Raw genomic sequence first — 19,962 nt, 5'->3', positions numbered from 1 at the left:
TGATCAAGTGGACTTTGTCCTTCAAATTAATGTTAGATTTAAATTATGCAGACTAACTGTGAAATATTGTGATTAGTCGATCTGTATAATCACATATTATTGCCCTATTATGTGGTCTGAACTTAGTGAACAGTGGATATTTTATTCTGGAAAATTCCTGCCGCTTGAGCAGTCAGCGTTTTACAGCTGTGAGAGTGTGTTTTAGTATTTTGGAATGCTAATGTGGAATGTACCAACTCAAATTTAAATAATTTACACCACTCGGGGCTCCCGAGTGCCGCAGTGGTCTATGGCACTGCATCGCAGTGCTAGAGGCGTCACTACCAACCCTGGTTTGATCCCTGGCTGTATCACAACTGGCCGTGATCGGCAGTCCTATAGGGTGGCACAATTGGTCCAGCATCGTCCTGGTTAGGGTTTGGCCGGCGTAGGCCGTCATTGTAAATAAGAATTTGTTCTTAACTGACTTGCCTAGATAAAAAAAGGTTAAACAAAAAAATACACAAACAGATTTAGACAAAATGAGTCTCAGTATTCAAAGATGCCTGTAATATACCAATACACTAACGCTGAGAATATTTCACAAATGTTAACATACACCATTAGTCAAATTGACCCCAGAATTGGTATATAAACTCAGTATATTAAGTAATGACTATAAGAAGATTACCTGCTGCATTCAAAGATAACTAACCTACAGCACTAGATTAAACTTTACTTGAGTCATCCTTCTGGTATTGATAGATACACATGGACATTTTCTCTGATTGCACATAAAGGAATATAGTTCCTACATGATAATGCTTGCTTAGTTATCCAACTGTCATCCTTCGAACTCAGTTCATTGCTGCTGACGGGCTATATTTATAATAATATAATATCAAGAAGAGCATACCCACCATAACTTGCTTTTTCAATGTTTTGATCTACTATTTGTAGTATGGAGTGGTGATATTCCTAATTTCAATGCAATCATGTGTTAAGGTTTGTCAGTGCAGGTTTATTTTTTTAATTTAAACGTATTAATCCAAAGTGACAAGTGAAGTGCTTCCCTGGCACTACCACCGAGGTATAACTAAAACGAGCACCAGGGGCACAACTGTACGGTCGCGCGCGCGGGTAATGGTTGACGGACACCAAATGTCAAAGCCCAATCAAAGAGTGTGGCTCAATGATTGTCAAGATTAGAGTCCAAGCGTTTTTCGAGGAAATTGAGCGATGGCAGATTGACGCTATGTTTTATCCAATGATAACAACGGGCACAACAGTCACAACTGGGCGGTTGCGCGCGCAGGTAATGGTCAACACATTTCAAAGCCCAATCAAATAGTGTAGCTAAATGATTGTCAAGATTAGAGTCCAATCGTTTTTTGAGGAAGTTGAGACACTATGTTTTATCCAATGAAAAGCGGGACGTTTCGGCTGGCACTGCTCTACACCAATAGCTGTGCTACGCTGTACAGTTCGTCCTCCTTTGTGATATTCCGCTGTGCGCCATCTTGTGCCCCCCCCCAGCGCGAGTGGAGAAGGTTGTGCAAGTCGTTCAATTTAATATTTCTTAATATATTTACAAGCCTAATTTAATACAACCTTAATTTGAAACAGAGCACATTTGGAAATGGCTACGGGAGCAAATGCAACCCCTCTGGGGAAGCTGCACCCGAGTATTGGCGCTAAACGAGGCTTTGAAGCCGGGCCCGGTGCGGGGTTAATGCCTACACCGGGGCCGCCTGTTTCCTTTCCTTCGCTCCCGAATTTTCAGCCCCCAATTCCAAACGTCTCTTTCCCGCAAGCTCACCCAGTATTTACTGCGGTGGCCGCTTTTCCCACCCCGCCACAACCACCCCAAGGAGCAGGAATTCCGTCTCAGTCAGGTAAGCCAGGCTAGCTAACGTTATCTAGAGAAAGGTCTGCAGTGCAAGGCTGGTGTTGCTGGGATGAGCTAGCTAGCTAGATATGTTTTAGCCGCTGATAGCTGACTTTAACTGATCATTCACGTTTATGCGAAACATTGCAACTTCAGACATGCAGCATTATCACCCTGGCAAGTGAAGTGAAATAAAATAAAGATAGCTAGACATTAATTAGTAATAGTTAACTCTAGTTAGCAAACAATGCGCGGTAGTTACAAGTACAATGCTTTTGTGTGATAACTAGTTCATTGCAGCCACGGTAGAGCCCCGTTTCATAATATTACCATATGTTCCAGTTACCTGTCGTAGTTTTGAAGTAATCACGAAAAAACGGGCCCTTATTTTTAGGGTATTTTTCACCCTGGCGTCGTCTTTTAGCTGTGAAACGTTAGCTGACGTTAACGTCACTAATTTAACATTTAGCTAGTTGTCTGTTAATCCATTTGTAAATTCAGTGTAAATTGAGAATACCCTCTATCTCATCTGTCAGACTTCGGTCAGAAAAAAGCCAGGAAAAGAAGTCGCTGGAGTAGCGAGACACCCGACCAGAAGACAGTCATTCCTGGCATGCCCACCGTCATCCCGCCTGGACTGACTCGGGATCAGGAGAGGGCCTATATAGGTAACCATATTTTCCACTACTGTATAACTGAACTGTACACTGCACTGTACTAGTGTTTTAGATATACAGGAAATCAGTCATGTCAAGGGGCGTTAATGTAGCGTGTTCTTCTTTACCTGACCCAGTTGTGATTTCCTCACGTTTTGCACATTGAAATGTTATGCATAGGTCCTGACATGTTTGCTAAATTTCATCAGTAAGAGTTGATTGAATCAGATAACAGGACATTTTGGGTCACTCACTGGTAGAGCTGGGAGACTGACCAAAATCCAGACTGGTGCATAACCACAAGGTTGAAATGCATTCTTCAAGATGATTCAAGTACAGTATTTGCCAATAAATTTAAGGGAAAAAATGGAGAGAAAAAAAGTTTAAATTATGCAACTGAAGCTATAATTCAAAATCCTATTGCTCAGATGAAATTCAGTATTCTTATCCACTGAGTATACTAACTTGTTGATGTGGAGTGTGAAGTAAGGCCATTGTCCTAAGACAAGGAGGTACAATAATGTGGTTCTCCTATAGCACGCTTTTTGTGGCATTAAGGTTTGCATACCACTGGACATCCATTAGCAAATCAGAAGGGTGTTGCTGCTTGCCGTGTAATTGTTTTGGGCTGCAGGTCACTGTCCCCTTGTACTTCACCAACTGCCCTGGCATGAAAGGGTCTACCCACGTTGTCCTTGTAACATGCAAAATGGTTCCTTGATATCATACATGTGGGTTTAATGTGTGAGCAATGGCGAAAGCTTCATATTCATTTCCAGTGCATCCTTTAAAATAGGCACTCATCTGGATGTTTTCAGACCAAATTAGTTCAAGAAACGGTTGGCTTGACAATAACTGCCTTTCAGCTGTAGTGTAACACCACCAAACTGTCTTTAGACACTTGTAAGGTGTTTGAAGCAGGTGAATCTACCCCTCAATAACAGAAGGGGTTATCAATGTATGTCATTGTTTATGGTTGGTCTTCCTTGGTATGTAAACATTCATTTCTGCCAGGGTTGGGTGGTATCCAGATACTATTTTTTTTCTTGATCCAGTAGGGGATTCATTGTCTGCTGTACCCAATAAGCTTGATCTTGCAAGCTAGCCACTTAGCTGGCAAGTTAGCAAGCCCTGAGCTTGAGAATTTATTTGGCACATCTGGGATTGTTAACTTAGTTAGAAGCCATTGCTTTATTTTTTTATTTTTTATTGTGTTCAAAGTCATGCTGTCTGTATTTCAAAATACCTCAGAATATGTCATACCGCCCAAGCCTAATTTGTGCCTGCCTTATGTTCTCACTTCTATGTTTACATTGCTCATTCAAAACAAGAACTGCGGGGGGGGGGGGGGGGGGGGGGGGGGGTCCAAAGGGATTTGTTTGAAGCCCGTAAGATGAAATAGCAGTGAAATATCAATTCACAGGGTCTGTCTTCATCTCTGGCATCATTTCTCAATTAAAGCAGAAACTTCATAATTGAGTCATTGTTGAATCTTGTCAGGAAAGGGTGGGAGTTTTTGGCGGGGGGGGGGGGGGGGGGTATTTGGTCATGATCCCATGTAGACAGAAATGTGCATGTCATGAGTGATTTATTTTTGTTCCTTCTCATTTTACATAACAAATAGCTCCTCAGCTGTAGCTCTACAGGAGTGCAGACAGTGACACTTCAACTTTATTCATGTATATTGTGTTAGTCCTATTTGTGGATCAGGCTCCCCTTTTATGCCAAAGCCACATTCAACTACCGTCGTATGACAGTCTCAAATTTAAATTATTCTTGAATCTTTTGGGGTGGGGTTTGGAATGTGGTTAATTTATGCTGGCGGGCATCGAATGGAACTCTGGTCTAATGATCCACGCTAAAATGTTTCTGTTTAAACCCTTCATCACTGGGATGCCAAACTTTTCACCTGTGCATTTGTAAAACATCCTGGAGCTTGTTGTTAGCTATTGACGACAGTTCACTTTCAGTTCAATTAATTGGTTCTAGAGTTTTGCATGGTCATTTTGGTACCTTTTTTTCCCAGAAATGAAGAAGGGTTTTTACTTGCGTAGAATATTTGCTGAATTTCAGAAGTAATTTTATTCCCCTTGTATTTTCATGTAAATTATTCATCATTCATTGTAGTCATGTTTTTGCCTCTCAAACAAATGAGACAGTGCTTGAATTTAGATTGCACTGTCTCCAGTTGAATGTTATTGTTGTAACCACATTTCTCTCCATCCTTCTTGTTTTTCTTTCCTAACCTGAATTCTTCCAGTCCAACTGCAGATCGAAGACCTGACTCGTAAACTGCGTACAGGAGACCTGGGAATCCCTGTTAACCCTGAGGACAGGTCGGGAAAAGTTTTAAACCCACGAACAGTAACATTTTCTCTACCTTCTTGTCGTTCTTTTTGACGCCAAATGTTGGTCTTTGGTAAAATTATACATATTTCTCAGAAGATGCTTTAGGTCCCGAAGTTTAGTAGGTTTAGTTGCCACAGTAAGGATGAGTTATTATCCAGCAGTGGTAGTGTCATAATATAACATATGTTCTCCTTCCAGTAGTATTTAGGGATGTCATACTTCTAGGTGCTTATAGTCACAACTTCCAGGACGACTGAAGACTAAAGTTTTGCTCAGAATTACTTTTTAGTGTTACATCCCAATCTGTGCAGTTGGGTAGTTATTTTGTAAATGTAATCCTTTAGTTTTTAGTTACCTGTCCAAAACTGTAATCAGTTAGGTACCTTTTGGATTACCCAAATTCCTTAATGAGATCACTTCCCCTTAAGAAGCATTAGAAGAAGACAAAAAGGACCCATTCCTTTTCCTGCTCTTTCCCGGCAATCCATCAAACACATTTGGTGTGCCATGATAGTGGTCTCTGACCTGTGGTCAGTCTCGCTCAGGTGGAACAAACTCAAACGTGCACCTTTTTTCAATGCTGAATTGAATGTCGTTGAGAAAACAAAGGTGTTCAAATGTACATTTAAGTCATTTAGCAGGTGCTCTTATCAGAGCGACTTACATTATTGCCTTAATCTTAAGATGGCTAGGTGAGACAACACATCACAATCGTAGCAAGTGCATTTTCCCTCAACAAAGTAGTTATCAGAAAAGACAATTGCATATATATGTGTGTGTGTGTGATTACTTTTTTTACTCCCCGGGCCAATTTGTTAGATGTAGATCTTCATTTCTGAATTGGTAGGTATCTAAATAGGAAGGAGTAAAAAGTGGTAATTATATAAACCTCATGGCTCTGCGTTAAGGTGTTACCATGGTCACCTCTGGTTTACTTGGGTGTTGAAGCATTTCCATCTAAATGAGCCTCGTAAGAGTTTGTATCCTTATAATATTCCTATATTCCATAATTATTTTCTTATACTTAAATGTCTCCTGACAGATGTAATTATTACTATGCATTACTGTGTGCTCTGTCAAAAGACTCTGTCAATTGCCCTAATATTCTGAACTCCCCTATGTCTTTATTTGGACAGTGAAACTAAAATGTTAGGTTTTCAGGTGGGTATGGGCCAGGTTTCATAAAACATCTTTTATTTTTAATTTTTTTAATTTTACCCCTTCTCCCCAATTTCGTGGTATCCAATTGTTGTAGTAGCTACTATCTTGTCTCATTGCTACAACTCCCGTACGGGCTCGGGAGAGACGAAGGCTGAATGTCATGCGTCCTCCGATACACAACCCAACCAGCCGTACTGCTTCTTAACACAGCGCGCATCCAACCCGGAAGCCAGCCGCACCAATGTGTCGGAGGCTACACCGTGCACCTGGCAAGCTAATTTCCCCGTACCTAAGTGAATTGTTTAAGGGCGTTGCATATAGCCGCTCAAATATTTCCTTAGGTAAGGGCATAGGGGTTTTAGGGTAGTTTGAAGGCACGTATAGCGGAAGGAGTATCTGGTTACCATGGAGATGGCCTGATTCACTGACTAAACATCTCCTCAAAGAGATCACTTTCATTTTGTGAGATGGCAAAATTAAGTTTATACAGCCAAGACAGGATAACTAAATTGCTTTAGAAGATAATAAACCATGTTTCTTGTAGTTACTGTTCTTTTTTCTCAACTCGTTTATATTACTTTCTCGTGCGTCAAGCTAGCTTACAGAGTAGCTGTAGCTAACTAGCCAGCTGGCTTTGTAGCCATGGATCGTGCATTGTTTAGCTAAGTAGGTAGCTGGTTGACGGTTTCCTTTTGGAACCAGAGCAGATGAAATCAACATTCACCTCTATAAATGCTGTTTCCATTGATATCCATACATAATGAGGCAGTTTAAAAAAAAAAAAAAATGTAACCTTTATTTTACTAGGCAAGTCAGTTAAGAACAAATTCTTATTTTCAATGACGGCCTAGGAACAGTGGGTTAACTGCCTGTTCAGGGGCAGAACGACAGATTTGTACCTTGTCAGCTCGGGGATTTGAACTTGCAACCTTTCGGTTACTAGTCCAATGTTACAGTGTTACAATTTTACCTAAACCACTAGGCTACCCTGCTGCCCCAAGGGACCTCAACAATTGTACTTAATTTAACGGGGAAATTCACCCTAAAATGTAATGTCAAACTGTCTTAAAGTTAAGGAAACTTTAAGGGAAAAGATGAGGGGAAAATTTTACCTAAGGTGTTTTATGCAACCGTGCCATGATATTTGTTCCACTGTAACTTTCTCACTCATTATTCACAATTAATTCATGAATATCCAGAATCATGTTAACATCCACCTTAATGTAGAAGTTTTCTAAAACGTATTATATTCTTATTTACAATATAAGTGACTACAAAATGATACAGTACATTATTTATCATTTACTTCCTATTGGACAAAACAACGTAATCTGAAACACAATCTGCGAATGCATCCAACAAGTTTGACATGCCACAAGCTTGATGTAGTCATTGCGTACTACACTTTTGACTACTTTAATACGCAATGAGGGGAATTTAGCCAAATACTAATATATATTTATTCAAATGTGGGGACTAGATGCATAAAGGGCCTTCATTACTTAATGGTGAAACATATGAAACATTTGATCTCTAATCCAAAATGCTAGACTAAAGAGCCAAATGTCGCTTCACTGTCCAAATAAATACGTAGGGGAGTGTATATCACTCTTGCTATATATTTCCTACTGCCTTAGCTGTGACCTCTTGTATTTATCTATCATGGTCTTATTTTTGTTGACTATAATTGAGCTAATATGTCGACTTGTGCGTCATGGTTTAGCCGTTTCCTGTCAACTCAGATGTTGACAAAGTGTTTGAGTTTTTTTTAGAATGCATCTTAGATTAACACCGTTTCTTCAACTTGAAAGTAGGTTTGGGTCAGTACTTATGACAAAGTTAATCTATTTTTGGTTTAACAGCTTATTATGATTGCTTATAATTTAGAATTTGTGATTGCAGATTTCTCCTTTTGATAGTCATAGAGCTGTAAGTTAAAGTGAGTAAGTAGACCCAGATCTAACATCTTAAATAGTTACTCAATGGTATACAGATTGCTATATGAACAACCAACTAGGACAGGTTTGGTTTTCAGTAATGGTTTTCTTTAGAATAGCCTGTTTCTGCCAGTGCTTGACCTGACTTTAATCCTAATGTTTACCCTTTTTTCTTGGCTTGTTTCGTAAATTCAAATGGTCCTACCATTGTTAGATTCCACCTGAAACCTGACAAATGAACTTTTAACCGTTGGGTGTTTTTCCATGGCCATTAATGGGTTTTCCATAATGAAGCTTCCCAAAGTTCCGCCCAGTGGATTCGACAGTATTCCAGTTGGAACTTTGAGGCTCTGGAGGAGAAACCCCTCTGATCCTGGCTATTCCGGAATGACACAGATCGTCTCTGACACTATAGAAGTCTGCATCTATTATTCCAGCAGGAAATGTCATAATATTTTTATGAGTGTGAGATTGATCTCTCTTTGTTGGCCACTGTCCCTGTCGTCTGTATTTGACATAGTTTCATTGTAATCTTAATCAGATATTTCCACAGCGACAACAAAAAGCTCATCGCAGGACGCTAATAATGTCACTCCAACAAATAACAGGAGTGTTTCAGGTTGTCACCGGTGGAAATTTCAAGATTTAAAAAGAGAACCCTTTCCTCTATTTAGATTTTTCTACTTTTTCTCTCCTGAATTGTTTGGCCAAATGTTAGCTCTCTTGTGGGTGAGCGCACTAAGAAAAGGGTTAACTTCTAACCATAATTCATTTTCTCTAACCCCAAATTACCCCTCGTCACCTTAACCTTTTTCAAACGCAGAGCCTCTAACGCAGAGTAACAGGTTTTCAGGAGTTCCATCCAAGAGGAGGTATGGACCTGGCTTAAACACCCACCACCTCAGCATCCAATATGGCACCTTCCGACTCCCAAAACCAGCAGTTCCTTGAGGAATGCATCCTTTTTTTTGCCCTTTGCAACCTGTATGCAGGATTAATTCTGTCACCCCCCCCCACCCCCCCTTTTTTCTATACTGAACAAAAATATAAACACAACATGCAACAATTTCAAGGAGTTTACTGAGTTATAGTTCATATAAGGAAATCATTCAATTGAAATAAATTCTCTAATATATTGATTTCACATGACCGGGAATACAGATATGCATCTGTTGGTCACAGATACCTTTAAAAAAGGCAAGGGCATGGATCAGAAAACCAGTCAGTATCTGGTGTAATCACCGTTTGACTGACACATCTCCTTTGCAGAGTTGATCAGGCTGTTGATTGTGGCAGCTGTTGATCAATGACTGTTTGAAGTTGCTGGATGTTGGTGAGAACTGGAACATGCTGTTGTACATGTCAGTCCAGAGCATCCCAAACATGCTTAATTGGTGACATGTCTGGTGAGTAAGCTGGCCATAGAACACATTTTCAGCTTCCAGGAATTGTGTACAGATCTTTGCGACATGGGGCTGTGCATTATCATGCTGAAACATTAGGTGATGGCGGCAGATGAATGGCACAATAATGGGCCTTAGGATCTCGTCACGGTATCTCTGTGCATTCAAATTGCCATTGATAAAATGCAATTGTTCATTGTCCGTAGCTTATGCCTGCCCATATCATAACCCCGCAGCCACCATGGGGCACTCTGTTCACAATATTGACATCAGCAAACAACTCGCCCACACGACGCCAAGCACTCCGTCTGCGGGTGTGAGGCCGGTTGGACATACTGCCAAATAGTCTAAAATGACGTTTGAGGTGGCTTATGGTAGAGAAATTAACATTCAAATCTCTGGCAACAGCTCGGGTGGACACTACTGCAGTCAGATGCCAATTAGTGGCCTTGTGTTGTCCGCAGCACAAGGTGCACCTGTGTAATGATCTTGCTGTTTAATCAGCTTCTTGATATGCCACACTTGTCGGGTGGCTAGATTATATTTTTTTAATTTACATTTTTTTTATGTCGATTGATTAGGAGAAATGCTCACCAACAGGGATGTAAACAAATTTGTGTACAAAACTTGAGAGAAATAAGCTTTTTGTGCATATGGAATATTTCTGTGATCTTTTATTTTCGCTCATGAAACCAACATGTTGCGTTCATATTTTTGTTCAGTGTAGATAGATTTAGTTGATGAAGTTGTGGTTGCCCCTTCAGAGTAGTCTTTATTACATATCACAAGGTGATATGTCCCCATTTTTCAGAAGTGTATAAAATACCAGAACTGAATTGGCCAGTCCAACGCTACAGCCTATTGGCAACCAAACTTCTTGCATTCTCAAAAGGAAATTAACACCAATATTGATATCTCATAACAAGCCCTATGAGAGAACACTTTCTTTTCTCCACCAGTGACCGAAATGCTTGCTGTAACCATTGTTTTTCTTGCATTGCCTTCCCTTCACTGATAAGTGGCTTGGAGGCATGGCCATGCTATTATGAAGTGGGCCTTAAACTGTTTTATTTCATGGTAACATTATTTAAGGCGTAGTTAGACATAGGGAAACTTGTGTATGGTGGTCAGTGGTCTTAGAGATATTAATGTTTGTCTGTCTACTCTCTCCCCTCCCCAAGGTCCCCATCTCCAGAGCCCATCTACAACAGCGAGGGGAAGAGGCTGAATACCAGGGAGTACCGCACACGCAAGAAGATCGAGGAGGAGCGTCACTCCCTCATCACCGATATGGTGGCACTCAACCCTGAATTCAAGCCCCCCGCTGACTACAAGTATGTTTTCTCTATCTCCTAACATAGTCTTGTTTATTTGGATCCGTTGGATTGGATTTATTGGATTTATTTGTTAGCCGTTATCAAAGCAACAGATGTTTACCCTCTAGTTTGTTTCCTGCTCCTCCCAGAATGGTTTATTTCTTCTTTGTTCCCTATGGTGGTGTTGTGATATCTCATTTTCCTTTATGGTTGGTCTGAATTTCAGAGCTATTGCTGTAGGTCTCTGGTACTTTTCACATGGCTTCTGAGAACAGCCATGCTTTATTTTCTTCACCTTGGCATGAATGTGTAGAGACTGGGTTATAGCCTTCACTATACTGAACATAATTGTCCCCCACAGGCCCCCAGCTACTAGGGTCAACGACAAGGTGATGATCCCACAGGACGAGTACCCCGAGATTAACTTTGTTGGGTTGCTCATTGGGCCACGGTGAGTTATAGGCCTTTACCATGGATCTATCTAATGTTCCTTTTGAGTTGTGGGTCTATTTGGGGATTTGCCTAGACGCCCAGTAGGTGGCGCCTATGAGTCCTTACTGCAACACAAACACACGGTGTGTGTGTTATTTGTGTCCTTGCAGTGGCAACACCCTGAAGAACATAGAGAAGGAGTGCTGTGCCAAGATCATGATCCGTGGCAAGGGCTCTGTGAAGGAGGGCAAGGTGGGCCGTAAGGACGGTCAGATGCTGCCAGGGGAGGATGAGCCGCTGCACGCCCTGGTCACCGCCAACACCATGGAGAATGTCAAGAAGGCGGTGGAACAGGTCCGCTCACACCCCCACACCCATCATACTCACAACTCATCATCTACTACGAGCTTACCTTTCAGTGTCCATTGAGTTGGATTATACTGCCACTATGCAGTTGTATTTTGATTTGTCCACACATACTGAGAGTGGTCCAATCTGGTCTCCTCCGTAGATCCGTACCATCCTGAAGCAGGGCATCGAGACCCCCGAGGACCAGAACGACCTGAGGAAGATGCAGCTGAGGGAGCTGGCCAGACTCAACGGCACCCTGAGAGAGGACGACAACCGGTGAGCCTGCCACATTTTGACAGCAGCCATTCTATGACGCTTGCATAATCGCATATACCCTGTCTGGCCTGGATAAATCTGTTATCCTCTTCACTTCTCTTGGTTAAATATGAAATGCTTCTCTTTGTTCCCCACCCAGGATCCTTCGTCCGTGGCAGAGCACTGAACCCCGCAGTGTCACCAACACCACCCTCTGTACCAAGTGCGGTGGCGCAGGCCATATCTCCTCTGACTGCAAGTTCACCAGGTAACTAACCAGCTACATACTGTTGTGTAAAGGATTTCTGGTCAGAAAGCAGTCTCTTTGCTTAAACACATTGAATGAAAGATAATTTTTTGCTAGCCCAATCTGGTACTAGAGATGATGCCAGGAATCTGCCCCTTGAGGGCGTTGCAGTTGGACTGTAAGTGTGGAGTCTGTGTCATGAGGGGCGTAGAGTGACATGTCTACACAGAGGACCCAGAACAGTGGCTACTTGGTGTGATTGTAGCTCTGACAGAAAATAAGGCCATTCAGGATCTTTTCCAAAAATCGACCATGTATTATAAGGACCTATCTCCTCTTTCTAGCTCCTTTGCGGCGCCCAGGGCCGGTGAGCCTCCCCAGTCTGCCCAGGACAAGGCCCGTATGGACAAGGAGTATCTGTCCCTCATGGCTGAGCTAGGCGAGGCCCCTGTACCTTCCTCTGGCGCGGGACACTGCAACAACCAGAACAGTGGCCACAACCGAAGCAACAACAACAACCAGCCACCACCGGTGAGTTAAATGAAGTGACGAGCACAACCTGAGCTTCCATTTTCTTAGTCTATCCATAAAAATGGGCCTTTACATTCCAAGTTAGAAGATTCATGGATTTGAGTTTCATCAGCAGACGAGACGATGAACAATTCAAGTGCCTCTCGTCTCATTCTGTGTTTGTACTGCAGAGCCGTCCTCCCTGGATGAACTCTGGCCAGTCTGAGAACAGGAACTTCAACAGCATGCACGGAGGCCACGGCGGTCATGGCAACCAACACGGTGGTCATGGCAACCACGGAGGTCACGGAGGCCACCACAACTTCCCACCCCCCATGTCCAACATGGGAGGGCACAACATGCCCCCCAACAATGGAATGCCACCCCCGTGGATGCAGCCCCCACCGCCCCCTATGGGCCAGGGACACGGCCACCATATGGGTATGAGGGAGACAGCCTGCTGTCGAAATGTGCCGTCTGTGTTGTTGTAGCCCGTTTCCGTTTTGTTATCCCAGTTTGTAAATTGCGTTGGTGGTGTCATGTACACACAAATGTAATAAACACAGGCCTTCTGTGCTTTGTTTTTGTAATCCAATCGGTTGTGTCCATTCATATTTCCTCCGTTTGTCTTCAGGTCTGCTGCCACCACCCATGGGTATGATGCCACCACCACCTCCGCCCCCCAACAACCAGCCTCCCCCGCCACCCTCAGGTCCCCTGCCACCATGGCAACAGCAGGCCCCCCCACCCCCTCCCGCCAGCAGCATGGCCACTAGTGCACCACTGCCATGGCAACAGAGTAAGAACACTAGCCGCAGGCTCTTTGTTTCTGAAGCTTTGACCAGTTAACCAGAAAAGTACAGCCAGTTTCTCACACTTTTCATGGTAGCTTTTGTAGATTTGACACATGGCGGCTTTACATATAATTTTTTTTGTGTTTCATCATTCCTGTAAGATCTTAGAGGGATATCTAATGTTGAGAAAGTGCAGCATGTTTTTTTGTTGTATGTCCTACTAACTAAAGTTCTTTCCTCCCCAGATACCACCACGACATCCAGTCCTGGCTCTGGCAACCTGCCCCCCTGGCAGCAGCCCCAACAGTCCGCTGCCTCGGCCGCCCAGCCCCCTCCCCCAATGGGCAACCCCTCCATGGTCCCCCCTCCGCCAGGGGTGCAGCCCCCTCTCCCCCCCGGCGCCCCACCTCCCCCTCCTCCCCCACCCCCCGGCTCGGCCGGCATGATGTACGCCCCTCCTCCCCCTCCGCCCATGGACCCCTCCAACTTTGTCACCATGATGGGGATGGGGGTGACGGGCATGCCCCCCTTCGGTATGCCCCCCGCACCACCACCACCACCCCCTCAGAATTAAACACCCTCTGTACCCCCCCAGGTTCCTCAGTCTCAACCACACAGCCCTCCCAGATTTTACCCAACACCATGGACTCGCAGCACACCACACAACCAGCTACCCAATGGACTGATACGCAGCTCTGCCCAGGGCATATAGTTGTTCAGTAAAATGACATGACCTGTGCTATACTCTCTTAATCACAGTCCTGGTTAACGTGCAGAGAAACTCCTCAAACAAGGGAGGTGGTGTGGTTGAATTTGTACATTTTCTTTACAGAATTTTTCTGTTTTTAAAAGTTACGTGTTTTTGTTGACTGTGTAGGCTCTCTGTGTCCATCCAACACTGTTGCTGTGCATAGAGTATATGGTATGCCTTGTATCTATTTTGCAGGGCTTACTCCCCTCCATGGTTGGCTTATAACTGTTTCACCATCTCTCACACCAAATAAATCACCTCAAACAAAAGCTTTGGTTTGCCGACTGGACTGGAGCTGAAGCTTAGTAACTATTTGTTTTCATTTACAGTGATCTTTTACTGTTCTGATGATCCATACAGTTCAGTAGGCATGGCAGTCCAATGGACTCTTCATCGTCATGTTCCATTCATTTGCTGTGGTTTCACGGCGCTGAATATTTTTGTAATTACACCTGATGTCAAGTGTAATTGCGCAGATCTTTTGGATGTGAGAATCTCCTTCCTAATTATTTTGTCAGAGAAACGGGTCTTTTGTAATGCTGTCTGATTTCAGAGGTTTTGGGTTCTATCAATTTGTTTGCATAATTTCTAATCCCCTATAATTGTATTTTGTATTTTTTTTTTTTCAAACCCTGTAAGCTGTTTCTAATTAACTTTTTCCCCAGATGCAAATTAATTTAGGTCCATGAGGATGCAACAGGGAATAGGACTTTGGATCCTAGAGTGAGTTGGTTTAAAAAGATACTCTGAACTACTTCTGATTCTGATCGTATGCGTGATTGTTCTGTTAACAACCTCTCCCCTCCTTGCTTATGATCTGTAGCTGTGTGCAGTGCTTATATCGCCTCTGCAACATCACCACGCCTTCTGTTCTCTTGTTGTTGCTTAATGAGAAAAAAGAATACATGATGTTAGATGATGATATACAATTTGTATTTTTACTCTATTTTTGGAATTGGTTTGTCAGCCCTGTTTTTGGTCTAGCCTGAATGAATAGTCCTTGCAATGTTGCTTGATTGTTATTAAAACGGAATATCTTTAATTTTGCTGTCGTTTTCTTTTTACCTTGCAAAAGTGTCATCGCTGACGCTTGGATACAGCTTCCACAGACCATCTTTTTAATCCGTGTAGACAGAATGCTTGCTCAGCCTCCCTCAATTTATGTAACATCCCAGTCATGAGGCTGTTTTTCTGTGTACTATGTCTGCAGTCCTACATAAGAATACAAGTAGTTTTATTGGTTTTACTTTGATTTACACAAGGCATGTGAAAGAAACTAATCTTGCAGGTAAAAACAAAGGTGTGCAGGTGAGGTTGGGTTTACAGAAAAAAACATGTACAGTTGAAATCAGAAGTTTACATACACTTTAGCCGAATACATTTAAATTCAGTTTTTCCACAATTCCTGACATTTAATCCTATTTAAAAATTTCCTGTTTTAGGTCCGTTAGGATCACCACTATTTTAAGAATGTGAGATGTCAGAATAATAGTAGAGAATGATTTATTTCAGCTTTGATTTATTTCATCACATTCCCAGTAGGTCAGAAGTTCAGACTCAATTAGTGCTTGGTAGCATTGCATTTAAATTGTTTAACTTGGGCCAAATGTTTCTGGTAGCCTTCCACAACCTTCCCTCAATAAATTGGGTGAATTTTGGCCCATTCCTCCTCACAGAGCTGGTGAAACTAAGTCAGGTTTGTAGGCCTCCTTGCAAACACGCTTTTACAATTCTGCCCCCACATTTTCTATAGGATTGAGGTTAGGGCTTTGTGATGGCCACTCCAATACCTTGACTTTGTTGTCCTTAAGCCATTTTGCCACAACTTTGGAAGTATGCTTGGAGTCATTGTCCATTTGGAAGACCCATTTGCGACCAAGCTTTAACTGATGTCTTGAGATGTTGCTTCAATATATCCCCATAATTTTCCTTCCTCCATGGAGCCATCTATTTTGTGAACTGCAGCAAAGCATCCCCACAACATGATGCTGTCACCCCAGTGCTTCACGGTTGGGATGGTGGTCTTCAGCTTGCCCTTTTTCCTCCTAACAGAACAATGGTTATTTTGGCCAAACCGTTCCATTTCTGTTTCATCAGACCAGTGGACATGTCTCCAAAAAAGTACGATATTTGTCCCCATGTGCAGTTGCAAACCGTAGTCTGGCTTTTTTTATGGCGGTTTTGGAGCAGTGGCTTCTTCCTTGCTGAGTGGCCTTTCAGATTATGTCGATATAGGACTTGTTTTACTGTGGATATAGATACTTTTGTACCTGTTTCCTCCAGCATCTTCACAAGGTATTTTGCTGCTGTTCTGGGATTGATTTGCACTTTTCGCACCAAAATATTTTCATCTCTAGGAGTCTCCTTCCTGAGCAGTATGACGGCTGGGTGGTCCCATGGTGTATATACTTGCGTACTATTGTTTGTACAGATGAATGGGGTACCTTCACCCGTTTGGAAATTTTTCCCAAGGATGAACCAGACTTGTGGAGGTTAACGATTTATTTTCTGAGGTCTTGGCTGATTTCTTTTGCTTTTCCCATGATGTCAAGTAAAGAGGCACTGAGTTTGAAGTTAGGCCTTGAAATACAGCCACAGATACACCTCAAATTGACTAAAATAATGTCAATTAGCCTATCAGAAGCTTCTAAAGCCATGAAACCATTTTCTGGAATTTTCCAAGCTGTTTAAAGGTACAGTCAACTTAGTGTATGTAAACTTCTGACCCACTGGAATTGTGATACAGTGAATTATAAGTGAAATGATCTGCCTGTAAACAATTTTTGGAAAAATGACTTGTCATGCACAAAGTAGATGTTCTAACTGACTTGCCAAAACTATAGTTTGTTAACAAGAAATGTTTGGAGTGGTTGAAAAACAAGTTTTAATGACTCCAACCTAAGTGTATGTAAACTTCCGACTTCAACTCTGTGTGTATGTACATATATCTATAAACTCAGCAAAAAAAGAAATGTCCCTTTTTCAGGACCTTGTTTTTCAAAGATAGTTCATAAAAATCCAAATAACTTCACAGATCTTCATTGTAAAGGGTTTAAACACTGTTTCCCATGCTTGTTCAATGAACCATGAAAAATGAATGAACATGCACCTGTGGAACGGTTGTTAAGACACTAACTGTTTACAGACGGTAGGCAATTAAGGTCACAGTTATGAAAATTTAGGACACTAAAGAGGCCTTTCTACTGACTGAAAAACACCAAAAGAAAGATGCCCAGGGCCCCTGCTCATCTGCGTGAATGTGCCTTAGGCATGCTGTAAGGAGGCATGAGGACTGCAGATGTGGCCAGGGCAATAAATTGCAATGTCCGTACTGTGAGACGCCTAAGACAGTGCTACAGGGAGACAGTGGCAGACCACGTGTAACAATACCTGCACAGGATCGGTACATCCGAACATCACATCTGCGGGAACGGTACAGGATGGCAACAACATCTGCCCGAGTTACACCAGGAACACACAATCCCTCCATCAGTGCTCAGACTGTACGCAATAGGCTGAGAGAGGCTGTACTGAGGGCTTTTAGGCTTGTTGTAAGGCAGGTCCTCACCAGACATCACTGGCAACAACGTCGCTTATGGGCACAAACCCACCGTCGCTGGACCAGACAGGACTGTCAAAAAGTGCTCTTCACTGACGAGTTGCGGTTTTGTCTCACCAGGGGTGATGGTCGGATTTGCGTTTATCGTCGAAAGAATGAGCGTTACACCGAGTCCTGTACTCTGGAGTGGGATCGATTTGGAGGTGGAGGGTCCATCATGGTCTGGGGCGGTGTGTCACAGCATCATCAGACTGAGCTTGTTGTCATTGCAGGCAATCTCAATGCTGTGGGTTACAGGGAAGACATCCTCCTCCCTCATGTGGTACCCTTCCTGCAGGCTCATCCTGACATGACTCTCCAGCATGACAATGCCACCAGCCATACTCCTTGCTCTGTGTGTGATTTCTTGCAAGACAGGAATGTCAGTGTTCGGCCATGGCCAGCGAAGATCCCGGATCTCAATCCCATTGAGCACGCCTGGGACCTGTTGGATCGGAGTGTGAGGGCTAGCTCCATTCCCCCCAGAAATGTCTGGGAACTTGCCCGTGCCTTGGTGGAAGAGTGAGGTAACATCTCACAGCAAGAACTGGCAAATCTGGTGCAGTCCATGAGGAGACCTAGTCTATGCTTGGAGCTATTGAGAGATGATTTGGCAATGTGAAGATAGGAATTCCAAAGTATGGAACCTTTATCTGATAGAGAATGGACCATATGTGGCAGTGGGGAGGGTGAAGGTTATCTGTGTGTCTTGTGTTGTATGCATGGATTTCAGAATTAACCTGGAAGAATCCATTGAAGGGTTTGGGTGGGAGGTATTTGTAGATGAAGGTGCAGTCAACATGTCAGCACAAGTCTGACAAGTTGGTCAGTGTATAACTTGAAATTCTAGCAAATGGTCATTGACCTTTTTACAATTTGATATGTGGGTAAATCCATTTGAATTCAATCACTTTTTGACAACATCCCTTTTGATTTAAACAAACAAAACTTTCCACACATATTTGCCCATGGAAGAAGTGGTCAGAAAGTGACCTTTTGGACCTGAATGCCAAAACATTCAGGAGATGAAGGTGCTCATACCCCACCATACCATGAGACATCCATGTCTTTATCACTGGAAAATATACACTTGAGTTTGATATCATTTCAAATCTTACAAACAGTGTTGTCAAATTATTGAAAAAAATTATCTAAAAATATTTGTTCATATTCACGTATGTTGTTGCTTAGACCCTATTTGACATCATCTGAGGTTTCTGTGCCGTGCCTGCCATCAGTTGAGACAACATGCTCTTGAATACTTGCTATATTGTATTTACTTCGCCACCATGGCCTATTTATTGCCTTTACCTCCCGTATCTCACCTCATTTGCTCACATTGTACATAGACTTATTTTTCTACTGTATTATTGACTTTATGTTTGTTTTACTCCATGTGTAACTCTGTGTTGTTGTACTGTATGTGTCGAACTGCTTTGCTTTATCTTGGCCAGGTCGCAGTTGTAAATGAGAACTTGTTCTCAACTTGCCTACCTGGTTAAATAAAGGTGAAATATATATATTTTTAAAATAAATACAACAGGGTGGGTTTCATTTCTATCACAGAAATATAATGAATAGAATGGACCTATCCCTTCAGACCACTGCAATTTATCTGGTACACCAGTTGCATTTTAATTGAATTGAAATGTTAACTTCTAATTGCTACAACAAAGATGACCACCGGTCCACCCACGGTCGAATTTCAAATGTCTTTCTATTACATTGATCATCAGATATATGGGACCAGAAATCGTCCCTGGCATTTCCAACACACTGGCCTAATTGTTTCCTTGAGGCCCCCATACCAGCCAATTGTTTTCCTCGATTCCCCCACACCAGCCCATATTTTCACACCAGCCCATATTTTCACATTATTAGACAGATAATGATCTGTGGGCCTGTATAACTTGTTTTTTTGGCGCAAAATTATCATGATATGGCTAATAATTGTGGCCTCTGGGAAAATATGGGCTTGTGTGTTGGAAATGCCAGGGCCTATTTCTGGTCCCAGTCCGTCCCTGAGAGGCTGAATAGAAATTTGATAAGAGCTCAGAAAATACTTAATTGTCTGGTATGGTTTTCAGGCAGACAGAATCTTACTCCCAAATAATAGGCTATACATCACACAGTCCTGACAGCTGATAGGCTACATGGCTCACACCCCTCATATGCACAACCCCTCAATGCCATCATCCCTTTTCAACCTTTCGAGGGAGTTTAGGGGGATTCTCATTCATTATGATTAGCTCTGCATATTGTCATTAAGAGGGTCAACTCTTAATTGGGCTGGAGCTTCTGTAAGACTCACGCTGTACTTGAAATAAATTATGGG

General features: G+C 42.5%; 1 protein-coding gene across 1 annotated transcript; it reads left to right on the top strand.

Annotated features, from left to right (window-relative positions):
* The first annotated feature begins 1,461 nt into the window (after positions 1-1,461).
* On the top strand, positions 1,462-15,071 carry LOC110532979 (splicing factor 1). Its single transcript, XM_021617122.2, has 12 exons — positions 1,462-1,874; positions 2,404-2,535; positions 4,784-4,859; positions 10,555-10,707; positions 11,051-11,140; positions 11,292-11,475; positions 11,633-11,748; positions 11,888-11,995; positions 12,319-12,505; positions 12,676-12,925; positions 13,119-13,283; positions 13,524-15,071. Exons 1-12 carry the CDS (start codon positions 1,619-1,621, stop codon positions 13,850-13,852), a joined length of 2,046 nt encoding a protein of 681 aa, XP_021472797.2. The 5' UTR covers positions 1,462-1,618; the 3' UTR covers positions 13,853-15,071.
* Positions 15,072-19,962: the final 4,891 nt, after the last annotated feature.

Source organism: Oncorhynchus mykiss, chromosome 9 (assembly GCF_013265735.2).
Source record: "Oncorhynchus mykiss isolate Arlee chromosome 9, USDA_OmykA_1.1, whole genome shotgun sequence".
Taxonomy (NCBI): domain Eukaryota; kingdom Metazoa; phylum Chordata; class Actinopteri; order Salmoniformes; family Salmonidae; genus Oncorhynchus; species Oncorhynchus mykiss.
The sequence above is the reverse complement of the archived record's forward strand: the minus strand, read 5'-3'. Positions and strand labels throughout refer to the sequence as shown.